The 21,142-nt window shown below is 47.1% G+C and overlaps 1 protein-coding gene across 4 annotated transcripts in view; it reads left to right on the forward strand.

Annotated features, from left to right (window-relative positions):
- Nucleotides 1-21,142, forward strand: part of SAG (S-antigen visual arrestin) — a 40,947-nt gene that overhangs the window by 4,192 nt on the left and 15,613 nt on the right. For all 4 annotated transcript variants that reach the window (XM_049889028.1, XM_049889030.1, XM_049889029.1 and 1 more), the window contains exons 3-10: nt 2,388-2,448; nt 7,642-7,686; nt 9,918-10,111; nt 12,399-12,458; nt 14,298-14,374; nt 15,344-15,479; nt 17,589-17,673; nt 20,735-20,807. In XM_049889028.1, the coding sequence (XP_049744985.1) occupies nt 2,388-2,448; nt 7,642-7,686; nt 9,918-10,111; nt 12,399-12,458; nt 14,298-14,374; nt 15,344-15,479; nt 17,589-17,673; nt 20,735-20,807 (731 nt within the window). The remainder of the gene's footprint in view (nt 1-2,387; nt 2,449-7,641; nt 7,687-9,917; nt 10,112-12,398; nt 12,459-14,297; nt 14,375-15,343; nt 15,480-17,588; nt 17,674-20,734; nt 20,808-21,142) is intronic.

Genomic DNA, 21,142 nt, shown 5'->3' on the forward strand with positions numbered 1-21,142 from the left:
CACAGTTCAACCCATAACACTTCCTTTCCAGTTGCAGGAGAGAGGTGCCCTGGCTCCCATCGGAGACTCACCACTGTACATCCACCTGGATCTCAGGGTTCACCGCCTCTTCAGGTTCTCAACCATCAGGCCCTCCCTGGCTGCATCTTTAACCTCTTCCTCTGTACCCGTGCTTTCCCTGAGCATAAACACAAGTGCCAGCCTCGTGCATCTTAAAAAGGACAACAGCAAAAGCTTCCCTTAACCCTATTCCACTTCTGTTAACCTCCTTATCGTTCTCCATCGTTCACAGCCAAGCCTTCTTGAAGGAGAAGAAAACACCCCTCCCATTCACTCTTCAATCCTCCCTCCTCCAATCCAGCTGCCTAACTGGCTTCCCTTAGCCCATCCATTCTCCACTTTGCTGCTGACGTGATCAAAGTCTCAGTTTTCTCCTCTGTACAATGGGGTTAATTCCTGTTCCATGGAGTCGTGTGAGGATTAAATAGAATAATGCAGTTACGGTCCTTAGCTTGGCCCCTGGTGCATGAGAGGTGCTCCAAATACTATGTAACTGCAGGTCTTTCATTCTGCCTAGATCTTTAGGGTCAGGTCTTCAATGTCTGCTTAGATCTTTAGGGTCAGGTTCCACAAGACCCTTTCTGGCTTTAGCCTACATCTCCATTTACTGGCCGTTCACCTGCAGATGGAGCATTTTCTTGGCTCTAAGCTTTGCATACGCTGCTCTTGTGTTTTTTTTTTTTTTCTTTGCCCACATCCTCCTCGACCATCCCCATCACCTGGCTACTCTGTCCTTCAGGTCTCAGCCCAGGTAGAGACTCCTCCAACAGCCTTCCCCTCTCCTCCCCTCCTCACCATCATCCCAAGAGTCTGGGTCCAGCCAGCCTCTGCCCTGGAATTTACCTGACGGGTTCATGACCATCAGTTCACTTGCCTGGCTCCCAGCAAAACAGTAAGAACTTCGAGAGCCAATGCTGTGTTGTGACTTGTTTGATATTTATCCCTGGGGGGTGCAAACGGTCAGCACACTCACTCAGCTGCTAACCAAAAGGTTGGAGGCTCGAGGCTACCCAGAGGCACCTCAGAAGAAAGGCCTGGTGATCTTCTGAAAAATTGGCCAATGAGAACCCTATGGAGCCAGTTCTACTCTGACATACGTGGGGTCGCCATGAGTTGGGGTCGACTCAGCTGCAACCGATATGGCCCACTGGTATCCAGCACTGACCCTTGCTTTATCACGCTCCTCGGACTTCCTCAGAGCATGGATGCAGGTTTACCTGTGTGGAAGTACACCTGGTGGGATTTCAGGGACTCCTCCAGAATTCCCACCTATTTGCTCAGTCCAGTATTCTTTTAACAAAGGGGGAAACCTTTCATTCCATAGCCAGGAAGAAAAGGCTTAACTTGCAAATGGGTGGTAGAAGCCTCGTTTTCATAGGTATAACTTTCCACTAATGTTGTTAGGTGCCACCGAATTGGTTCCAACTCATAGCAACCCTGTGCACAACAGAACGTAACACTGCCTGGTCCTGCGTCATCCTTACAATTGTTGTTATGCTTGAGCTCATTGTTGCAGCCACTGTGTCAATCTACCTCGTTGAAGTTCTTTCTCTTTTCCGCTGACCCTGTACTTTGCCAAGCATGACGTCCTTCTCCGGGGACTGATCCCTCCTGACAACATGTCCAAAGTATGTAAGACACAGTCTCACCATCCTTGCTTCTAAGGAGCATTCGGGCCGCACTGCTTCCAAGACAGATTTGTTCATTCTTTTGGCAGTCCAAGGTATATTCAATATTCTTTGCCAACACCACAATTCAAAGGCATCAGTTCTTCTTGGGTCTTCCTTATTCATTGTCCAGCTTTCACATGCATATGATGCGACTGAAAATACCATGGCTTGGGTCAGGTGCACCTTAGTCTTCAAGGTGACATCTTTGCTTTTCAACACTTTAAAGAGGTCCTTTGCAGCAGATTTGCCCAATGCAATGTGTTGTTTGATTTCTTGACTGCTGCTTCCACTAATGTATCATCAGTTAATTTAACAAATGTACCTGGTTGATATAAGACCTGGGCTCCACAGGGGAGGGTGGGGTGGACAGGAAGCCTCTGACCATCCCAAAGGGAGGGAGAATTCACTGGGGGCAGGGGAGAGGTAAGGGGACAAGAAAGACAGCTATGAAGCCGAGGATGGAGCATGCCTTGTTAGAATCTATGCTCTCCACCTACAGCCGAGCGGGAGAGAAGGAAGTGATAGAGTGGCTGCAGAGCCAGGTGGCCCCTCTCCTCCGGACTAACCAAGATATTTGGGTTGTTGCTGATTTTTAACACGAACAGTTTAGCTAAGAGTTCTTGGATCATCTAGAATTCACACCTGCTGTCTCCACAGGTAACGATCTACCTGGGGAAGAGAGACTACATAGACCATGTCAACCAAGTAGAACCTGTGGGTAAGTTGAGTATGGACTGAAACTTTAATGCCAACTTGTTGTTATTGTTTTAATTCATTAGGCACCTGTCTGTTAGTTTTGTGTTTTTAAAAACTGCCCTCACAAATAATCTAATCAAAGAAATACAAATTAAAACATCAGGGAGGTGCCCCAGCTGATTTGAAACAATTTTAAAGAGTGTGAGGGAGACAAGGGATAAGTATCTGGGTATATAAAGAACTCTCAAAACTCAGCAGTAAAATAAAGCCCACAGTTCAGTTAGAAAATGAGCAACAGATATGACGAGACATTTCATTGAAGAGGATCTACAGATGGCAAATAAGCACATGAAGAGATGTTTCATGTCATTAGACGTCAGGAAAATGCAGATTAAAACCACCATGAGATATCACGACACGTGTTATCAGGACGGCTAAAATTAAAAAAAAAAAAAGTGACAACACCAAATGCTGGTAAAGATGCGGAGAGACTGGATCACTCATACATTGCTGGGAGAAATGTAAAACGGTACAGCCGTTCTGGAAATTAGTTTGGCAGTTTCTCAAAAAAATTAAGCATGCAACTGCCATACCTCCCAGCAATTGCACTCCTGGGCATTTATCTCAGAGAAATGAAGGCTTACGTTCACATACAAAACACTCTACACCATTGTTTACAGCAGCTTTATTTATAACAGCCTCAAACTGAAAACAACCAAAATGTCCCTCAAAGAGCGAAAGGTTAAACAGTGTACATCCACGCCATGGAATTGGTGGTTGTTGTTAGCTGCTGTCAAGTAGACCCTTGACTCATGGTAACCCCACGTGCAACTAAACAAAACGCTGCCCGGTCCTGCACCATCCCCGTGATGAGTTGCAGATAGGACCATAGTGATCCATAGGGTTTTCACTGGCTGATTTTCAGAAGTAGATTGCCAGGCGTTTCTTCCTTGTCTCAGTCTGGAAGCTTCTCTGAAGCTCATTCAGCATCATAGCAACACCCAAACCTCCACTGACGGATGGATGGTGGTTGCACATGAGGTAGTTTGGCTGGGAATCAAACCCCGGTCCCCCGCACAGGAGGCAAGAATTCTGCCATTGAACCACCAATGTCTCATGTTATCATGGAGTAGTACTCAGTTATTGATATATGCAAAAATGTATGGATGTCAAGGACCTTATGCTGAGCTGTTGTTAGGTGCGGTCGAGTTGGTTCTGACTCATAGCGACCCTATGTACAACAGAACGAAACACTGCCCAGTCCGGCACCACCCTCACAATCGTTGTTATTCCTGAGCTCCTTGTTGCCGCCACTCTCTCCCCAGTTGTATTGCGAGTGCCTTCCAACCTGGGGGGCTCATCTTCCAGCACTATATCAGACAATGTTCTGCTGCTCTTCATAAGGTTTTCACTGGCTAATGCTTTTCAGAAGTAGACTGCCGGGTCCTTCTTCCAAGTCTGTCTTAGTCTGGAAGCTCAGCTGAAACCTGTCCTCCATGGGTGACCCTGCTGGTATCTGAATACCGGTGGCATAGCTTCCAGCATCACAGCAACAATCAAGCCCCCACAGGACGACAAACTGACAGACACGTGGGGGTTATGCTGAGTAGTAAAAACCAATCTGAAAAGGTCGCATACTCTATGATTCCATTTACGAAAATTATGGAGGTGGAAAACCGATTAGTGGTTGCCAGGTGCTGGGGACAGTGGGTGTGACCACACGAGGTGGCCTGAGTGAGAGCTTAGTGCTGACAGACTAATTCTGTGTCTTGATTGTGCTGGTGGTGATAAAGTCTACACATGCCATAAAACCACAGAGAACTACACTTTGTCCCAATGTCAGCCTCCTGGTTTAGATATTGTGCTACAAATTGTAAAATGTAACCATCGGAAGAAGCTGGGTGAAGGCCACATGGCACCTCTCTGTGCTATCTTTGTGGCTTCTTGTAAATCTGTAACAACTATTTCAACATAAAAAGTTAAACAATAAAAGGAATGAGGAAATCCTGGCACTCTTAGGCACTGAGGATGAGCGTGTTCCTTGGCAAAGCCCTTTCTAGAAGGTCATTCGGCAGCACGTTCTCAAACGCCAAATCCAATTCTATATTTTCTAAAACTCATGGATTGTCATTGCTTAGTAGGTAGGGCCTGAGTTTCTGTTTGGGGTGATGAAAAAATTCTGGAAATAGACAGTGGTGATTGTCACACGTGGTGGACGCAATTGATGTCACTGAATTGTACACATAAAAATGGTTGATTTTTTTTTTTTTTTACTGTGCTTTAAATGAAGGTTTACAGAACAAACTAGCTTCTCATTAAACAGTCAGTACACAGTTTAATGAGTACATATTGTTTTATGACATTAGTTAACAACCCCACAACATATCAACACTCTCTCTTCTCAACCCTTCCTGCCTTCTAGTCCTCGCCCCTGGGCTGGTGTGACCTTTTAGTCTCATTTTGTTTTATAGGCCTGTCTAATCTTTGGCTGAAGGGTGAGCCTCGACAGTGACTTCAGTACTCAGCTGAAAAGGTGTCCCGGGGCCATACTCTAGGGGTTTCTCCAGTCTCTGTCAGGCCAGTAAGTCTGGTCTTTTTTTGTGAGTTAGAATTTTATTCTACATTTTTCTTCAGCTCTGTCTGGGACCTTCTATTGTGATCCCTGTCAGAGAAGTCGGTGGTGGTAGCCGGGCACCATCTAGTTGTACTGGACCCAGTCTGGTGGAGGCTGTGGTAGATGTGGTCCATTAGTCCTTTGGACTAATCTTTCCCTTGTATCTTTAGTTTTCTTCATTCTCCCTGGCTCCTGAAGGGGTGAGACTACCGGAATATCTTAGATGGCTGCTCACCGACTTTTAAGACCCCAGAAGCTACTCACCAAAGTAGAACATAGAACATTTCCTTTATAAACTGTGTTATGCCAGTTGAGGTAGACATTCCCTGAGACCATGGTCCCCACAGCCCTCAGCCCAGCAATTCGGTCCCTCAGGGAGTTTGGGTGTGTCTATGGAGCTTCCATGACCTTGCCTTGTACAGGTTGTGCTGGCTTCCCCAGTATGGTGTACTGTCTTACCCTTCACCAAAGTTATCACTTATTGAAATGGCCAATTTTATGCTATATATATTTTTCCACAATAAAAAAAATGGATAGATGTAAAGCTCTATCTATAAAGATGTTCACTGAATGTTAATTATAATGGGAAAAAATTGGGAACAACCTAAGTACCCTAACAATGAGAGATTGATTAAATAATTTATGTTACATCCACGCGATGGAATAATATGTAGCCATTAAAATGATTAGTATATACTATTGTTTTATTGTTATATATTCATGTGCATAAATATGTGTGTATGTGTCTGTGTATACGCGTCTATATGTGTTTGCAATACATACTCATTCAAGTCGACTCTGATTCATGGAGACCCCATGTGTCTCAGAAACGAACTAGGCTCCATAGGGTTTGTTTGTTTCTGCTTCTGTGTCAACCTGGTGTTTTATTTATTTATTTTTTAGTATTTTAGGTGAAAGTTTACATAGCAAATTAGGTTCCCATTTAACAATTTTTACACAACTTGTTCCATGACATTGATTACATTTTTTGCAGGTGTCAACATTCTCATTATTTCCATTCTCTCTGTTCTGTTTCCTCTAATCTGGCTTCCCTGCCCCTCCTTAGCTCCTTGTCTTTGTTTTAGAGTAAATGTTGACCATTTGGTCTCTTGTGGTTGATTAATTTAAGGAAACACGGTAGTCACAGTGTTTATTTTATGAGCCAATCTATTACTTGGATGAAAGGTGACTTCCAAGAGTGGCTTCAGTTCCAAGTTCAAAGGGTATCTTAGGGTGATAGTCTCAGGGGTTCCTTTAGTCTCTATTGATCCTTTAAGCCTGGCCTTTTTTCAGGAATTTGAGTTTTGGTCTACATTTTTTTTTTTTTCCCATTCTAACCAGGACCTTGTTCTACAATTTTCTCCCCTTCTAACCGGGACCTTCTACTGTGTCCCTGGTCAGAACGGTCGGTAGTGGTAGCCAGGCACCATCTAGTTCTGGCCTCAGGCTAGAAGAGGCTGTGGTTCTCTCGGGCCATCAGTCCTGGGGACTCATTTCTTCCTTGAGTATTTGGTTTCCTTCAATCTCCTTTGCTCCCAGAGAATCCCATAGCTGTGTCTTAGATGGCCACTCCCAAGCTTTTAAGACCCCAGATGATACTCACGAATCTAGGGTGCAGAACATTGTGAACTGTGTTCTGCCATTTGTCCTAGATGTCCCCCAAGACTCTGGTCCTGCGCCTTCAAACCCAATTACTCAGTCGCACGAGATGATGGGCTGCGTCTAGAACTTTCCTTAACTGTGCCCCTATGCGTTCTATTCCATACGTGAATATACACACATGCAGCACACATAGCCGTGTGCACACATGCCTCCAGGTAACCTGTACACGCATACACCTGTACCTGCATACATGTCTACCTTTGTGACCACACATACATTTTATTGGTTGTTATTTTAGTTGTTGCCAACTTGTCTGTTACCGCATTTACCAAATTGTCCCTTAGCGCCTACCTACTTCTTCGTGTCTTCGTTTACCTTGGACCACCTGTGCAGACTTCACCTTTGTTGGGTATTGCCTTTCCCATCACCAAAATAACAAGTGTCTACTATCTGGAAAGTGATTTCCCCTCCCGCCCCCGCCCCCCATTTCTGGTAACCTTCCAAGAACGATGCTTTCTGTGTCTGTACCAATTCTTGATGTTTTATAAAAGTGCTGGCACGCCGTATTTGTCCTTTTGTGATCCTTAGGGTTTTCAATGGCTGTTTTTTCAGAAGTAGATCACCAGGCCTTTCTTCCAACGCCCCTCTGGGTGGGGCTAGAACATCCAACCTTTCAGTTAGCGGCCAAGCACACTAGGCGTTTACACCACCCAGAGCCTCCTGGCAATATTTAGTTGTGTGATAGAGGCAGCTATGTGAATAGTATGTACAGTAGAATCTCATTTTGGGGTATAAAACATTTATGTAATTATTCTGCACCAATATCTTGACAAGGGCTATCTCTGAGTAGCATAAATTTGGGTGACTTTGTTTTCTCTTTGCTTAACTTGACTTTCTAATGTTCCTATAATGAACATGGGCTACACATGCAATTAAATATATACAGTGTCTTCAGGAGGCAGCTCCCGGCTCATCGTTCTCTCCCTCTTCTGGTTTCAGATGGAGTTGTGTTGGTTGATCCCGAGCTGGTCAAGGGGAAGAAAGGTGAGGCGGAGCTTCTCGTACTGGTGGAGTAACCTCTAGTCCACCGCTGGTCCTGGACTGAGGCTTCGGAAGCGGAAGCACTTGGTCCAGAGGGAAGGGAGGGCAGCTGGCGTCTTGTTACACATTCACCCACGTTCCCTCAGATAAGCCTCGCCACACGGTCCTGTTCACGCCCGAGCTCACTGTCCCATTTTCAGACTGAGAAGTGTTTGTCCAAAGTGGCAGGATAAGTAACCAATGCACGGGGACTGGGTCCTTGCCTCTTTGTTACACAGTGCCTCACAGGGGGCAAATCCAGAAGGAGGTCTCCTAAAAGGGGGAAATAGAGCCTGTGGGGAGGCAGGGCAAGTAAAAACCAGAATGTATTTTTATGCTTCCTGCGGTGGTTCTGAACCACAGTGTCACAGCATCCTGGGAGATTGCTGGCAGTCGCCATGTGTATGGCAAACAATCCGTTACTAATAACAGTTAGGTAAACAAAATCAGAGCCGACTGAAGTTGTCCTGATGAGAATGTCACTGTGACTCAGTCCCGTGCTAAAGATGCTTTTTTGAGTGGTTGCTACTGGCAACCACAAAGAATTGTTCATAACCCTGGACACGCCCAAGGGCAAGCATCAGGTGTGGGCGTCAGCTCCGAGGGGTTCGGGGCAGACGTGGGGCCGAAATCGCCCCTTCCGTGGTCTCCCACTTAGTAACTGCTCCTCTCTAGCACCAAGAAGAGAGTGATTTGAGCCCTGAAATCCCCGCCCTTGGCTAGAGAAGTCACCTCCTCTTAGGCTCTTAGGGGCACCACTCCTGGCGAGGGCAAACGTAAGACCAGGTCCTCTGGGCGTCTTCCTCTTTCTAACACCAGTGAGGATGTGGGTAAGTGACCGCAGGTTCTTCTGAGCTCAGGGCTGTGGGGCAGATATAGATGAAGTCCTCAACCAACAGTACCAACTACTCGGAGGGGCCACTTCCAGCATGCTTTACATTCACGAATAACATGCTTCATATTGTTACATTTACAACATTGAAGAGAAACCGAAGCAAACCAGTTGCTGACGCCAACTCATGGCGACCCCATGTGCGTCAGAGTAGAACTGGGCTCCATAGGTTCCGTGACTGGTCTTTTGGAAGTAGATTGCCAGGCCTTTCTCCCAAGGCACCTCTGGGTGGACTCAAACCTCCAACCTTTCAATTATCAGTAGTGCATGTTAATTGTTTGCTCCACTCAGGGACTCCAACATTAAAGAGAGTTAGTTATGCACAGTCCATCACCCCAAGACACATGCTGAACTTTTCCGTAATTCCTTTGGTTCACTTAGGGCACAATTTAAATCTGTTTATTTTAATTGAGTTTTCAGAAGTGGTGAGTTAGAGAACATCTACTATGTCTCAGAGCAATGTGAAAAGAAGGACATAACTCCAACCTTCCCTGATTTGATTTCATCTCTCTCCTATGGTCCATAACCCCCTCTTACCAGTACCAGTAATCATTGCTCTTAAGTCGATTCCGGCTCATGATGGTCCCATGTGTGTCAGAGTAGAACTGTGCTCCATAGGGTTTTCAGTAGTTGATTTTTTGGAAGTAGTTCTCCGGGTCTTTCTTCCAAGACACCTCTGGGTGGACTTGAACTGCCAACCTTTGGGCTAGCAATCAAACGCATTAATAGTTTGTACCACCCAGGGACTTCAACCTCATCCTAGCTCCACTCTTAGCCCCACATCCAGCTTTCTTCTAGATCTATTTTGCTTCTAAGCAATGTTTCCTCTGTTCCTTACCGTCACCCTCATCTCCATCCAGAAAGCCTCCCCCCAGGGCCCAGTACTGTTTCAAAGCCTTCTCCAAATCCCTGAGCTGGTTGGCCAAGAGAAAGGAGGGTAGGATGGAGGAAACGGTGCACCAAGGGGCAGGTACCATGTTTTCTGTCCACAGATATGCCCACCACTCTGCCCAAATAAGGTGGTTAGAAGGAAGATACTTCCCACTCCTCTGATACACCCCTTTAGAGGAATTAACACAAGCCCTAGGGAAAGTGCCTATTTCCAAATATGTGTAGCCCAGCTGGGTAGGATGACTCTCTCAAACCCCATCTCTTCCAGATGCTAAAGGTTGGAAGCCCCTGAGTGAGGGTGTGAGTGAGTTGCCTTCTGCACACTCAGTCTAGTGGCAACAGGCATCATGACAACGGTCAGGGAGGAGAGTCTGACATTTTAAGGCTTAACCTTCTCTTGTCTTCTTCTCAGTTTATGTCTCTCTGACCTGCGCCTTCCGCTACGGCCAGGAAGACATCGACGTGATTGGCCTGAGCTTCCGCAGGGACCTGTATTTCTCTCGGGTGCAGGTGTACCCTCCTGTGGGGGCTGCGAACGCCCCCACAAAACTGCAGGAGAGTCTGCTCAAGAAGCTGGGGGCCAACACCTACCCCTTTCTACTCACGGTGGGTGTGCATCCCTCTTCCCCGCCCCCTCACCTCTCCAGCCCTCCTTCCCCGGCCCACAGCCCCTTATAATGTGAGCGGGAGCAGAGGAAAGGGGATGGGGTAATCACTTCACATTTGTGGGCTTTTAAATTGCACGCTTGAAGGAAATTCTAGATTGCATGGTCCATGATTGTCTTTTTTTAAGTCCTTGAAAATAGCCTCTCAGTCTTTGAAGGCACCATTTCAACCGACTGTTTAAATATTTCCCCTGATCCGACCTCCTAATTATATGCACACGTGTTATTCCTTTGCTTACTCAACTATAAAAAGGAAGCACACAGACATACCCCTCGGTTGGCTCTGAGGAGCTCTGAACAGAAAGTGCACCCTGCGGGACAGGAAAGCTGGTTGTCAACGCTCGGAGGATCAGGGTAGATAAATCACTTCATCTCTCTCGAGACCCAAGTCTCCCCTGGGGAACCCTGGCTACCAATAGTGCCAGAACGCATGCTCTTTGAAGTCTTAAGCATGAACTCGATATGGAGAAAGCTACTGCTACCCTCTTTCCTAGTATTTTTTTTTTTTGTCTCAAAATTCTATTCTCCTTAAATGTTACATGGAGTCCCTGGGTGTGCAACTGGCTAAGCGCTAAACTGCTAGCCAAAAGGTGGGCGCTTTGAACCCACCCAGAGGCCCCTCAGAAGACAGGCCTGGTGATCTGCTCCTGAAAGGTCGCAGCCTTGGAAAGCCTGTGGCCCAGAGTTCTCGCTCTGCACGCATGCGGTCGTCATGACGCAGCGTCAACTCATTGGCAACTAATGACGGCAACAAAAGTGGTACGGTTCTGAAAAATAATTTTCAAAGAAGAATTAATGAGAAAGGGGAGCTTCTCAATGGTTGATGGGGCATGAAAGCTGTGTTACTTCTCTGGATGGTGCACGGGACCAGGCAATGTTTTGTTCTGTTACACATAAGGCCTCCATGAGTCGGCACCAATTCAACAGCAACTACAACAACTTGTATAGTTGTACAACCCAACCCAACCCAACCCTTTGCCGTCGAGTCAATTTTAACTCATAGTGACCCTATAGGACAGAGTAAAGCTGCCCCATAGGGTTTCCAAGGAGCGCCTGGTGGATTCAAGCTGCCGACATTTGGTTAGCAGCCATAGTTCTTAGTCACTACGCCACCACAGTTTCCATAGTTATACAAAAGGGTGTGTTACTCTACTGAAAGGGAAAATAAAAATAATCTTGCAAGAAAAGAAAAACAGTTCTCCAGTCCTGGGGTCCCCCCTGTGCTGGTGCTGGGGTGTAAACTGATGTAAGCTTTTGGAGGCAGCATGTTAACATGCCCCCAAAATCTTAGGATGTACACTTGACTTGGCAGTTCCATCTCCAGGAATTTATCTTATGGAACTAATTGGACAAAAGGGTACAAAAGTATACAAAGAAAGATATCCATTGCAGCAGTGCCTAGAACAGCTGGAAAAGTAAAAACCATATAAGTAGCCAACACAGAGGACTGGTTAACTTGAAGCTGGTGGTCTAGAAGTCCCAAAAGTGATGGTGCGGAACTCTGTTTTATGACTTGGAAAAATGTTCAGAATGCACGATGAAGAGGATCACTCAAGAGCAAACCAAACCTGCTGCCATCGAGTCAATCCTCACTCATAGTGACCCTGTAGGACGGAGTAGAACTGCCCCATAGCGTTTCCAAGGCTGTAATCTTTATGAAACCTGACCGCCACATCTTTCTCCTACAGAGCAGCTGGTAGGTTCGAACCGCTGACCTTTCAGTTAGCAGCCAAGCGTTTAACCAGTGTGTCACCAGGGCTCCTCTGAAGAGGGTTAAACCAAAAAGTCAAACCAAACCTGTTGCCTTCGAGTTGATTCTCACTCATAGCAACCCTGAAGGACAGAGTAGAACTGCCCCATAGGGTTTCCAAAGAGCGGCTGGTGGATTTGAACTGCCGGCCTTTTGGTTAGTGGCCAAACGCTTAACCACTGCACCACCAGGGTCCCCTGAAGAGGGTTAAGGCTGGTGAAATGATTAAACCAGCACATGTTTATCATGTGATCCCTTTTCTGGAACACACACACATATATACATTTTTGTGTGTGTATGTGCACATGAGAAAATTTGGAAGGTTATGTTAACAGCGTTACCCTGGATGTTGGATGAATGTCTTTCTTTTGCTTGTTTGTCATCTCCATTTCCTAATTTTTGTGCAATGGATATATATCACACACGGAACAACCCCCTCTGAAAGAAATTTTTTGTTTGTTTTTGTTTCTTCCCACAGTTTCCTGACTATTTGCCCTGCTCAGTGATGTTGCAGCCAGCTCCACAAGATGTGGGAAAGGTTAGTTAAAGTTGAAATGGAATGGACTCCTTCCTTCCTCTGTTCCTCCCTCCTTCCCTCCCTCCCTTCCTTCCTTCAATAAACTTTTAAAAATAGCTTTTTATCAAAGAAAATTTCACACATACACAGCAGTAGAGAGGCCAGTATGATGAAGCATCGTGAAGCTATCACTTGTCTTTATCATTCTTAACTGTGACCAGCCTAGGGAACAAAACACTAGGCTCCCCACTCTCATGGATCTCACACATTAATGTAGAGCAACAGACAAAAACACACGAGTAACAATGTAGTACAGCAGATGCGAATGGGTGCTCTAGGGGACAAAGGCTTGTGAGGGGCTCAGAGAGACCCGGGGGGATGTTTGTCCAGGACGTTCCAGGCAGGTCTCTCTCATGCCCTGACGCTGAGTAGAGACCCACAGGAAGAGAGGGGGAAAGCCATACTCTACCTGGGAAGAGCCCCCCAGGCAGAGGGAACACTAGTGCTGTGCTTGGCATGTTCTGGGGCAGCAAGGAGGCCGGTGTGTTGAGTGGGAAGGAACAAGGGCTGAATGGTAGAAGCTGAGGTCAGAGTGGTCTGGGGACAGGCAGCCAGGAGACCTAGTAGACCACTGTAGGGACTTGGTGTATTTTCTGAGCTAGAAGCCGTTGGTGGCTTCTGAGCAAAGAAGTGACGGGTTTCCAAAGGACTATGATGGAGTTTGTCAAGTGGGGAGAAAGGGGACAAGTGTCTCAGGTAGAAGGAGCAGCACATACCCAGGGTAGAATGGTGAAGTGCATGGCATGTTCAGGGAGCAAGTTTGCCCGGAACATACCAGAACATACTGGAATATACTGGAACATAAAGTGGTGGGGGAGGGCAGAAATGAGATGGGTGAACAGAGGTGGAGCTTCGCTAAACGATGTCAGCATGATGGTGGGTAATGATGTGTATACAAATTTCCATCTAAATTTCAGAATTTCTGCAGTTCCATGGCAGCAGAACACAGAAAACTGTGGCTTCTCTGCCACCGTTGACCCAGATGATTCTGTGGCCTTTTGCCAATTATACCTTTTCCATCCAGTCAGTTGGTGCCTTACCTCCTGTGTTCCCCATGTGTGCGTTACCAGGGAGACACCAGGAGGTGATGGGGGGCTTGGCGCTCAAGGCTGAGGGAAGCGTGCCCTGGGGCTGAGGGCAGGAGACAGGGCCCGCAGTTGCCTTTGTTGGGCCCATGCCATGTTTACATTGTTTTTTATTTAGTTAATTTAAAAATCAGGATATTTCACCTCAAGTCCCATTTTCAACTTCTTTTTAAAAATGGGGGATTCCTCAGCACCGGGATCCCCTCTTACCATCCTATGGTTGCTGCAGCTGGACAGCAGCTGCCCATGGGGATCAAGGCATTGGCGCCCCAGTATGGGACCCTCATGGATGCCTGTCCGCCCCTCCCGCTGCCACCCCTGTGAGGGTCTGTCACCCCTGCTGTGGGCAGTGAGAAGTCAGTAAAATGTCCACAAGGGTCGTGTTTGAGGGGGCCGGACACGAAAGGAGATGGTGGGAGGAGAGGACCAGTGGCGAGCCAGGCTTTGTGGGTCGTGCAGGGGACGAGTCCACCATGCTGAGTCCCCTTCTCTGGGGGCTTTGGACTGAGAGCCTCTCCTCACGCTAATGTCATCATTTCATTGTTAGTTCACTCAGACTCTCGTTTCAGATCCTAAAAAGGATATGGTTAAAACAAAGATCGTGACTCCTAACACCCCCCACCCCTGAGGTTTAAACCTCCATCCTGTTGCCTCAAGTCTCTGCTGAGAAGAGAGCCATTGACCGCTGTCCTGTCTGTTCTCTTGCCCTTAACAGTCCTGTGGGGTCGATTTTGAGGTCAAAGCATTTGCCGCAGATAACACAGATGGTGAAGAGGACAAAATTCCCAAAAAGTAAGAGCGTGGTTGTGGGCATAGATGTGGGGGCTTGGGGGCAAGGAGGTGGGGTGAGAAACTGCCGCTCACTTTGCCTCAGTGTGACAGGGCTCTCCTTACAGGGCCAGCCTGGCCCAAGGTAGCGGAGTCACCCAGGTCAGGGTAATTAAGGACGGAACCTTCTGCAAACAGGATGTGGTCAAGTGGCTGATCATTTGGGGAGAAAAAAAAACAAAAGCAAAAGAAAACGTTGTCGAGCAGTTAGTAACTTAGGGGTTCCCGTCAGCCCCCACCAGCTCCCAGATGCCCTTTTTCTTCAGTTTCCTTCTTGCACCCAAACAAGGTTTTGAGCTACGCCCTCAACATCTTCTCCGCACACAATTATAATAATAAATGATAGTAAACAAGTCACATTACACGGGGCTTTGAGTATGTTCAAGGAGCCCGGTGGCGCAGTGGTTATGCACTCACCCGCTAATGGAAAGGTTGGTGGTTCTAACCCACCAGCTGCTCCACGGGAGAAAAGACCTGGCAATCTGCTTGTGTAAAGATTCCACCCTAGGGACCCCTGCGAGGCAGCTCTACTCTGTCCTGTAAGGTAACTATGAGTTGGAAATGTCTGGATGGCAATGCGTTTGAAGCATGTTCACGTAAGACACAGAACCCACTCACACATCAACTGCACACCAGGATGAGGCAGAGCCGACTCTTGACAGGACAGAACGGCCAGTTAGGGGAGCTGGCGGCTCACGCCCCACAGCCCATGAAACCACAGTGGAAGGGCCCGGAACCAAGCCCTCCAGGTTCTTCCGCTTACAGGGCCGCCTCAGAATCAGACCATTGTCCAAGTGCTCTTTAGTTCGCCCAGTCTCCATTGGGAGCCTCCTGGAAGGATACCAGCATGAACATGGGGAGAGAGATGGGGAAGGCCGTCCTGAGGCGTCTGGGTGCTAATCCCAGGACATGTCCGTGGCTTTCCGTCCACAGGAGCTCTGTGCGTCTGCTGATCCGTAAAGTACAGCATGCTCCGACGGAGATGGGCCCTCAGCCCCAAGCTGAGTCGGCCTGGCAGTTCTTCATGTCGGACAAGCCCCTGCACCTTGCAGTCTCCCTCAGCAAAGAGGTAACCTCGGGCCGGGGGAGGCAGCCCAGGCATCACTGTGACTGGTGCCCCTTCACGTCACCAGCCTCTGCTGGTTGCAGTCAATCTTGTTTCTAGCGGTAGTTCAAGCCCCAAGCTGGTGAACAATGGGCTGCCCGTCTTAATCTGCACCTGCTCTGTGTGATCCTTACGATAGCGTCAACCTTACCTGCATCTTACTCACTGGCAGCCTGATTGCCTGGAGGAGAGAAAGGGTGGCATTGTCACATAGCTCCCCTGGCGTATCCCCCCACCTTTGCCCTCTCTGCAACCCGGGAGACTCGTTTACTAACGTAGCATCAATAAAACTGGTTGCTGTCGAGCCGAATCCAACTCATGGTGACACCATGTGTGTCAGAGTAGAATGGTGCTCCACAGGGTTTTCAATGTCTGGTTTATCAGAAGTAGATTACAGGCCTTTCTTTCAAGGTGTCTCTGGGTGGACTTGAACTTCTAACCTTTTGGTTACCAGCTGAGCATGTTAACCGTTTGCCCCACCCACGGACGTTGTAGCATCAATGTTGTTGTTGTTGTTAGGTGCTGTCGACTTGGTTCTGACTCATAGTGACCCCGTGTACAACAGAACAAGACACTGTCTGGTCCTGTGCCATCCTCACAATTGTTGCCATGTTTGAGCCTATCATTGCAGCCACTGAGTCAATCCATCTTGTTGAGGGTCTTTCTATTCTCTTTTTTGATGACCTTCTACTTTACTAAGCCTGATGTTATTCTCTAGGGACTGGCCCCTCCTGATAACATGTCCAAAGTGTGTGAGACAAAGTCTCACCTTGCTCACTTCTAAGGAGCACTCTGGCTGTATTTCTTCCAAGACAGACTTGTTCATTCTTCTAGCAGTCCATGGTACATTCAATATTCTTCACCAAAACTATAATTCAAAGGCATCAATTCTTCTTTGGTCTTCCTTGTTCATTGTCCAGCTTTCACATGCATATAAGACAATTGAAAATACCATGACCTGGGTCAGGCGCACCTTAGTCCTCAAAGTGACATCTTTGCTTTTTTTCAGCAGATTTGCCCAATGCAATATATCATTTAATTTCTTGACTTCTGCTTCCATGGGCATTGATTGTGGATCCAAGTAAAATGAAATCCTTGACAACTTCAATATTTTCTCTGCTTATCACAATGGCGCTTATTGGTCCAGTTGTGAGAATTTTTGTTTTCTTTATGGTGAGGTGTAATCCATACCGAAGGCTGTAGTCTTTGATCTTTATCAGTAAGTGCTTCAAGTCCTCTTCCCTTTCAGCAAGCAAGGTTGTGTCATCTGCATATTGCAGGTTGTTAATGAGCCTTCCTCCAATCCTGATGCCGTGTCCTTCTTCATATAGTCCACCTTCTCGGATTATCTGCTCAGCATACAGGTTGAATAAGCTTGGTGAAAGGCTACAACCTGGATGTATACCTTTCCTGATCAATAGGTGTGATTATTAAAAATTACTTAGTTTCCTGAAAACGTTAGGTCTCACAAAAAGCACACAGGGCTGGTGCATTACGTGTGAATGTTATGTATGTGATGTGTCATGGTGGAAGAAGGGGAAGAACCACTGGCCAAGGCTGTCTCTGATCCCTTTGGCTACCAACAGTGGTACACACATGTTGGTCAAAACTCAGTGTACCATATGGGCATGTGTATGTGTTTGTGTGTGCGTACATGTACAAAGGTATGCCCCCTGGGCCTAGAGCACTCTGCTGAGGAGACCTTTGTCACCGGGCTTTCTAATGGCCTCCTTTCATTTTGCTCATTCTGCCTCAAATAACCTTAGAATTCTACTTAAGACCCCCTGGCTTACCCTGGCACAACTTTCTCAGAACTCAGTGTTCCAGGCAGAGAACACCCTTGCCCCACCTTGTTCACCCTTAAATCCTTGTCAGCATCCTGCCAGCTTTTACTGGGCAGAGCATGTTCTGGGTCCTTCTCTAAAGGAAACACGTCACTATCACTTTACCTTTCTTATCAGTGTGGGAAATCAGTCACTTTCCCAATAGGTAAAGGTATGAAGATGAAGAATTTAGAAAGCCATGAGTCTTTTCTCCCCTACTCCCCTTCTGACTGATCTGCTAACCTTTCAGATCTATTACCATGGGGAGCCCATTCCTGTGACAGTGACTGTGACCAATAACACAGAGAAAACAGTGAAGAAGATTAAAGCCTCAGGTAAGACCTTCCTTTCAAAAGTGGAGAGCAGTCATCTAGGTTTTCTCAATATTGTCCCGTTTCCTAAGGGTCCGTCCTCTCGTCAGCTTTTCTGGGCCCTTGGATTGCTTATGTGTCTCGACTGTCGTAGTCAGCAGGATCTTAGATGGAGGAAAGGCCTTATAAATGTCATCTCAGTCAACACCCTGCCCAGTTTATCACCAGTTTACCAACTGCTTTGGAGTTGACTCCAACTCATGGCGACCCCATGCATGTCAGAATAAATTATGCTCCATAGGATTTTTAAGGCTGATTTTTTGGAAGTACATCACCAGTCCTTTCTTCCAGGTGCCTCTGGGTAGACTTGAACCTCCCACCTCTGGTTTAGCAGCTGAGTGTGTTAAACGTTTACACCACCCAGGACCTTCCCAGCTTAGGACTGACTTCTGTCTTAGGACAACATCCCTGCCAGGTTGTCTTCCTGTCTTCCCATGGTCATGCCTTCCTGGAAGGGCCTTACCCTGCCAGATGGTGGTGGGGGAAGTCACAGGGGGACTTTTCCTTCTGTGATCAGTGGTTAATTTTGTTTGCCAATGCACCACATAGTGGGGAAAAGCACTGGATTTGAAACCCCTGGGCCTAACTGTGGGCATGGAAAGTGTAAGTCCTAACTCCTGCCCCCAGGAGCGGCTCCCTGTCTACTTTCTCAGGTTTGTAAACCTCTAAGGGAATGTGCTTTGTGCAAGGTAAAATGCTCTTGTCGGGCCTTGAGTCACCATGGTGTAATGGCCGAGCCTCGCCTTCAGGGCTGTGGGACTGCAGGAAAGGCGCCTCCTGCAGGCTTTTGCTACATGTTTCCTCAGCCTGAAGGGCATCAAAATGCCCTTGTGGTTCCTGGGTGCTGTCGAGTCGATTCCGACTCATAGTGACTCCATGTGACAGAGTAGAACTGCCCCATAGGTTTTCCTAGGCTGTAATCGTCCTGGAAGCAGGTTACCACAGCTTTCTCCCAAGGAGCGGCTGGTGGGTTCCAACCACCAAGTGTTCGGTTAAGCAGCTCAGTGTTTAACCACTGCACCAGCAGGGCTGGAAGGGCATCAAAGTGCAGGGGACAGTCTTAAATGAAGTGTTTTTTTAAAACTGATTGAACAGAAACCAAAGAATGGGCTGCATAAAAAGATGCAAGGGGATGGCCTAGGAGGGTGACCTCTAGGTTCACTTCTAACTTAAACGTTTAATGGCCAAGACAATGTCATAGTGTCTTAGGGAACCAACTGTCCCTATTTGCCCAGGACAGAGATTTTCCAAGAAGTGGGACTTTCGGTGCTAAAATGGCGATAGTCCCAGGTGTACCAGGATGATCGGTCACCATGATATCATACACCACTTTCCTCTTTTTCCTCTCTACCCATCATAGATGAGGTGCAGGAATTTAGATGTATGCATACCAGAAAATCCTAGATTTTGTGTTGCTGATAAAAACGGAAAAACCAAACCCGTTGCCATCAAGTCTGTTTAACTCATGGCAACCCTACGTACTACCAAGTAGAACTGCTCCATAAGGTTTTCTTGGCCATAATCTTTACAAAAGCAGATCTCTAGGTCTTTCTTCCGAAGGTTGGTTTGAACCAACAACCTTCAGTTACCAGCCAAATGCAAACCGTTCAGGCTATCCAGGTTCCTCACAGGAATGCTTAATTTGAACATTTTGGTTTTGTTTTCTGTTGATTTAATTCATACACCGTTAGGGCTTTGCAGGACCTGGAGTTATTTGGCACACTGTCTGTGGTGTTCAATACCATGTTCCACAAAGTAGGGGGATTGGTAAGGTATCGTTATGGTATAAAATGATTTCTGAGAGTTTAGTGAGTCCTAACATCAAAGCCCCTAACTCGGGAAAGAAGCTGTCGAATTTCCGAAATGAAGCGGTGATAGGTTTCCATAGGCCTGGCAATGTGCTAAGTGCATCGAATCCGTTGTTTCTTTCAATCCTCAAACTTGATTTTAAAGGTTTAAGGTCATCTTTTTCATCCTTTCAAAGATCCTGTAGGGTCGTTATTATTGTTGTTGGGTGCTGTCAAGTCTTTTCTGACTCATAGCAGCCCTATAGGACTGCCCCATACGGTTTCCAAGGAGTGGCTGATGGATTTGAACTGCTGGCCTTTTGGTTAGCAGCTAAGCTCTTAACCGCTATGCTGCCAGGGCTCCATAGGGTTAGTTAGATGCAGTTACCATTGCCATTTTACTGGTGGGAAACTGAGGCTCAGAGGAGCTAAATAACTCACCCCACAGTTAACAACTAAACTAAGGTCTCTATGAGTCAAAATTGATTCAATGGCCCACAACAACAAGTCTGGCTCTGGAGTCCCTGGTTGGCACAAATAGACCTTGAGTCACCATAATGTAAACACTAAAATTTAGGATTTTCTAGTATTGATGAATGCGCTTGGCTGCTAACTGAAAGGCGGAGGTTTGAATCCGCCCAGAGGCACCTCCGAAGAAAGGCCTGGATATCTACTTCTGAAAAAACAGCCATTGGAAATCCTATGGAGCACAGTTCTGTTCAGACACACATAGAGGCACCATGAGTTGGAGTCAACTCCACAGTAACAGGTTTTCCTGGTAGTCTGGCTTCAGACCCCATCTTCCTAGCCACCTTGCTACCCCCAGGAATCAATCCTGTGCTGCCTCCAGATGGTTTCTAGTGTGGAGAACCAGAAGGAGGCTGCTCAGTAAATAAGACAGAGGGTGTTGGAAGAAGGTGGGGTTTGGAGAAAGATCCAGTGCTGGAAGACTGTGTACCTTTGAAGGATACCCAGGGATGTCTCATGGGCAGCTGGAAATAGGTGAGCTCGGAGGAGAGAAGGGGGCTCTGGCTCATGGGTGGGAGTTACTGGTGAACAGAAACAACCTGAGGACTGAACCTGGAAGTCGCTGCATTTAAGCTGTGGGCTGAGAAAGACAAACCTGGGAGGCAGATGAGAATGGTGACCCATGAGGACAGTGTCCCATGAAGGCACACAGCTCGAGTGTGGTGTGGAGGGTCCCGTGCTAATTCACCCCACCCCTTCCTTCTCTGCAGTGGAACAAGTGGCAAATGTGGTCCTCTACTCCAGTGACTATTACGTCAAGCCGGTGGCCACGGAGGAAACGCAGTGAGTAGCGGTCGCACTTCTGCATCCTGGTCTGCCCTTCCTTCCGGTCAGGTTCCCCTTTTGCTGATCGCTGATGAGGGAACTCAAATGCTCAGCTGGCTCACCAGCTCTGCATGGTCTTCCCTTGTCCCACCTCAGGGGCTGCCAAAAATCTTAGCATCTTAACCCCGTCTTCACTTTACCCTGCCTCACCCATCTCCTCAGAGTTCTGAGAAATCAGCCCAACGGACAGAGGTGAGAGAAGTAAAGATGGAAACGTCACGTGTGGGAACAGCTGTGCCTTACTGTTTAGCCTTGGAATGAGTTGTCGTTGAAATCCTTTTTTTAATTTATTT

Source organism: Elephas maximus, chromosome 6 (assembly GCF_024166365.1).
Source record: "Elephas maximus indicus isolate mEleMax1 chromosome 6, mEleMax1 primary haplotype, whole genome shotgun sequence".
In the NCBI taxonomy this organism is placed as follows: Eukaryota; Metazoa; Chordata; class Mammalia; order Proboscidea; family Elephantidae; genus Elephas; species Elephas maximus.